The sequence below is a fragment of the Coptis chinensis genome, chromosome 8, assembly GCF_015680905.1.
Source record: "Coptis chinensis isolate HL-2020 chromosome 8, ASM1568090v1, whole genome shotgun sequence".
Classification (NCBI taxonomy): Eukaryota; Viridiplantae; Streptophyta; class Magnoliopsida; order Ranunculales; family Ranunculaceae; genus Coptis; species Coptis chinensis.
The window spans coordinates 78,007,792-78,012,306 of record NC_141463.1 but is presented as its reverse complement, the minus strand read 5'-3'; the positions used below and the strand labels follow the sequence as shown (position 1 = coordinate 78,012,306).

General features: G+C 39.2%; 1 protein-coding gene across 1 annotated transcript; it reads right to left on the bottom strand.

Moving 5' to 3' along the window:
- Positions 1–2,633: 2,633 nt before the first annotated feature.
- Positions 2,634–4,018, bottom strand: LOC147483226 (senescence-specific cysteine protease SAG39-like). The gene is made up of 2 exons (XM_086578267.1): positions 3,519–4,018; positions 2,634–3,395 (listed from the first exon to the last, which is right to left on the bottom strand). Exons 1-2 carry the CDS (start codon positions 3,958–3,960, stop codon positions 2,803–2,805), a joined length of 1,035 nt encoding a protein of 344 aa, XP_086434393.1. The 5' UTR covers positions 3,961–4,018; the 3' UTR covers positions 2,634–2,802.
- Positions 4,019–4,515: the final 497 nt, after the last annotated feature.

Genomic DNA, 4,515 nt, shown 5'->3' with positions numbered 1-4,515 from the left:
GCCCTAATTACGAATTAGGGGTATGTCCATTCTAGCTTTATCTCTATTGAAGTGCCATTCTTTGGCATCACTCCAGTTTATCATGGTTTGCCCAACTTCGCTCCACTTTCTCTTTTTAGAAGTGTCCAAATGAACTATCATGTCTTTGTCTTTGGGGAAGCAACAAACGTACTTCAGGTACCTTGAAGAGCGCCGACGCCAGACCTGAAATCTCAAAGAACGAATTATCATGTTCGCCGGACACATAGAATCTACTCGTACCCAATCATGAAAAGTGGCTGAAAACTGTGGGAAGAATGCCCTTATTATCCGGCATGCGGTAACGGGCAAGGTGATATAATGGTGTCAAAAATGACGAGCCCTTTTCAGGTTCTCAATTACGATCGAGCTTCGTGATGTCGAAGAAGGTATGTTGCTGAGTAAGAGCATGAAAAGTCTTGCAAGCTGATTCGGTGGAAGTGGAAAAATGCCAATCCTGTTCAGAAGGATAAATAACATGGTAGTCCCGACATTCATTGTCATACTTGCTAGGGGAATTGTTTTGTCCAGCCATCGGCCAGCTTCCTCACGTTTAATGACTCGGGTGAGGCCATCGCCATAGAGGCCGGTGAAATCTTCCCAAAAGTAGTGATTAAAAGAGTTATGTACGATGTATTGAATGGTGGGGGTGGGCTCGTGATAGGGAAGATCCAAAGTCATAGCAACTGTAGGCTCGTAAAAGAGATGTATGGTGTTACCCATACGGGGTTTAGTATTACAATTTTGAGTGTTTATCAGTCTAAAAAGTAGGTCCGTGTAAAATGTGCTCAAACAGATTTTTTTTTTCTTAAAAAAAACAAAAAACAAAATAGATCGAAACAATCACAACGAGATAAACCTCCATTTCACTATAGTTGCCTCTGAAATATGGGGTTAATAATAACTACACAACCCGCATTGGCCACCACACACCAAAAAATGCGATTATCATGAAATTGAAATTAAAAATTACGTGAAGAGATGGTCCTAGCTAGTGGAACTATTAACTTTATAACAAAAAAAAATAAAGAAAGATTGGTGTTCCCAAATGATGCATCCAATATTCCAATGTGAAATTGCATATATATTATAAAGAATAATAACATTATTCACCTACAAAAAAGAATTTAACAGATTGAGAGGATTAAAAAAAAAAAAAAAAGGTTTTTGGTGAGAAAGAGTTTATTTAGTGAGGGAAGACTGGACCAGGCCGATCTACAGGCTATGGGCTGCATTACCAGCCCAGGCCCACATTCACTTTAAAGAAGTTCTATTTCTACTACAAAATGAAGTGGCATCTTGTTTTTATGGTTTTTATTTGTTATTAATTGTGACAGGATATAAGGATATATCGGATACTAATACCATAATGGAAGAAGAAAAAAAGTCTGATGTTGGAACAGACTTGCAAACGCAATTAATATACCGTTGTAAGAAGTGCCGGGGAATCGTTGCATCTCAGGAGAATGTGGTTGACCACAAGCGAGGAGAGGGGGAGAGATGTTTTAAATGGAAGAAGAGAAGTGATTCGTGGGACACGGAGAAGGAACCGCCTGAGTGCTCCTCTATATTTGTTGAGCCCATGAAGTGGATGCAAGCAGGTTATATTTTAACCCAGCCTATTTATATTTTTATACTTGTTAACTTAATTTGTAAATTGTTAACCTTTGTTGTTCTGTGCTGCAGTGGAAGAAGGTACAGTGGAAGAGAAGCTTCAGTGCTTGCTAGGTTGCAAGGCAATGCAATTGGCTTCATGGTTCCTTTAATAAGAACTGGGCAGGGCGGCTCACGAGATTGTGGGGGCCCAAGCAAATTCTTAAAAGGGAAAATAACCTGTTGTTTATGTTCAAAAATGGGTTGGTTGCTATTCTAATTTCTCTATATGTGAATCCAGATAAACCCCGGCACTTAAGCACCTGGGGGCCTTATTATTGGGCTTTTCAGCTACATAAGAACCGAATAGACGAATGCCATATATGAGTAGTGCTATTCGTATTGCTTGATAGCTGGACAAGATGAGACCAAATTGGGAAGCATCAACAACTAATCATGGAGTCTTAGGTATTCGTAGCATATAATTTAGTTTGTCTTTAGGTATGTGTATCATATAATTTAGTTTGTCTTTTAGCAACTTGTATAGATAATTTTGGACAAAAAGGACATAAGATGATAAGAGAGCATGTTGATGTATGGTGGAATTGATATAGTTATGGTTATTAACATGCAGTTGTTCACGTAGGATGTGATTGTTCCACTTCATATTGATTGGCATCTTGCGAAGCTGTATGATCTTTTTGTTAATTTTTTTTTCTAGTGTTTCGTGTTATACAATCTCTGAATGATGCCGTGAAAGAGAGAACTGTGTGCTATAATGATCTGTATCTTGTTTATATGACTCTGTTTTTGGTGTTTACTAATTTCAGCATTCAGGATTATGAAGGCTGTGCTTGTTTACATGTAAAATATTGGATGTAATTTTGGGCTAGAACAAGGGATGGTTTTGAACTTGAATAGGGATGAGTTGTTGATTGGTGTTTCTTTTCTTTATTTTTTTTAACAATAATTTAAGTTTAAAACAAGGAATCACAGTCATTCCTGCTTGGAATGACAAAATGTCATTAAAACTAAAGAAGTTCCCATTTCACTTGAAACTTATACCCAAAGGCTTTTATTTACAAGTACATTCATCCTTTCATGACAAGCCATATATACAGCTAAAAGGGAGCTTAGTATATATTCATATAGAAATTAGAGCAGACCAGGAATAGAACTTTCTTTGCCTCCTCAAGCAATAGGGTAAGAAGCATCCATGGCGATACCGCAAATACCTCCCTTGGCACTGACATCCCTTTGCATTCTTATGTATCCATTCTCACCCCATGCACTGCCCCATGAGTTCTTCACAAGCCAATACTTAGTCCCATCGTCGCTCACATCGTAACCAACTGCAGTCACACCGTGGTCTAGATCTGTACCACACTGACCAGTGAATACACCACTTGAATAGAATTGGAAATCAGGGCCTCCAGCATCAATCGCTACAGCTATTGGTTGGTTGGCCACGGCCTTCAGCAAGGCCACCTCGCTGTTTCTTGGGACATCTTCGTGGCCGCTGATTTCAGCTGCATGAGAGGCTTCCTCCTTAGTATTGCAAGTATTGTCTGCAGCAGTGTAAGGATAGGTAGTTTCTGAGGCAATGCCTTTGTTGCGTTGGACAAATAGAAATGCATCATCCATTTCACCGCCCTCACACCCTTGGTCCACGCCCTTAGTATCGCAGTCCACCAATTCCTGTTCAGATAAGGAGATCAACTTCCCTGTTTTTAGCTGAGTAGCCCCTTCCATAGCTGCCACAGCTGAGAATGCCCAACAAGATCCTGAAATTTCACATTATTATATGAAGTTAGTGAAGATCACTTCCCTGCAAGGTAAAGGAAAAGGCTTAGTTGTTTCTTCTTCAGTACGAAAAATTAGTCATGATCTCTTTGTACTATAATTACCACATTGGCCTTGGTCCTTGACTGGGGTTACTGCGCCTTTCTTCCTCCAGTCCATACTAGAGGGAACTGCAGTGACATTTTCATATCTGAAAGGAGTGGCCTGGAAAGGTTTTGCTGGTGAGCAAAGTCCTCTGAATCCATTTCGAGCTGCCTTAAATTCTTCATTGGTTTGGTCTGCAAACCCGTTAACACTTAATATGTAGGTTCTGTTCCCAGCCCTGTTCAAGGACTCAATACGTACAACATTTTCTTTGAATATTTCAAAACGCCTGTCCTTCTCCGTTGCATCATTGTATACACGACCATACTGAACCATCCAGTGTTCATATCTCTCCAACATAGAAGCCTCATTGAGAGTTCGAGAAGCAGCTTGACAAGCCCATAGACTTAAAATGACTAGGACTATATTAAAAACATGGATTGATTTCCCGACTGAAGCCATTCGAGCAACTGAAACCAAGACTCGGAATTAATGTTTGTTATGGATGTCTTTGTAGGTACACTTGAAGTCGAGTTATCCTTGAGTTTATATAGACAACTAACTTCATAAAGATTCTAAACATTCTATATTAAAGATATCAGAGATTCAATTCTGTTGTTATTTAACTTTGATGAAGATAGAATGATTGAGACCAACTCTCCAACGGCTACGGTAGGCTTTATTGATTTAGACTTCAAAGTGCCGGCACCTTAGCGTTAGCAGCAGAGATGTGGTTAAGATAATGACAAACTATGGGTTTTTTTTGGCCATTTAGACAACTCCGTTGGACTGTGTAACAACTTAATTACTGATAATTGAAGTGTACGTACAAAAATTACTGTTTATGTTGCATAATGAATTTGATTTTGTTAACACTGATAATGTCACCACCATATGTGATTACACCCTTACACGTAGTGCAACTTAGTTCGCATCAAGGAGTGCTTATAAAACTGCGCATACGCAAAACTTTTTCTAATGGTTCCCTAAAGTAGTTTTAGATTTTCAAACAGTACG

Excerpts from the sequence above, each read along its gene's own strand:
- LOC147483226 (XM_086578267.1), bottom strand. The coding sequence starts at position 3,960 with ATGGCTTCAGTCGGGAAATCAATCCATGTTTTTAATATAGTCCTAGTC. Across the intron at positions 3,396-3,518 it reads CAAGGACCAAGGCCAATGTG|GATCTTGTTGGGCATTCTCA; the intron begins GTAATTATAGTA and ends GTGAAATTTCAG.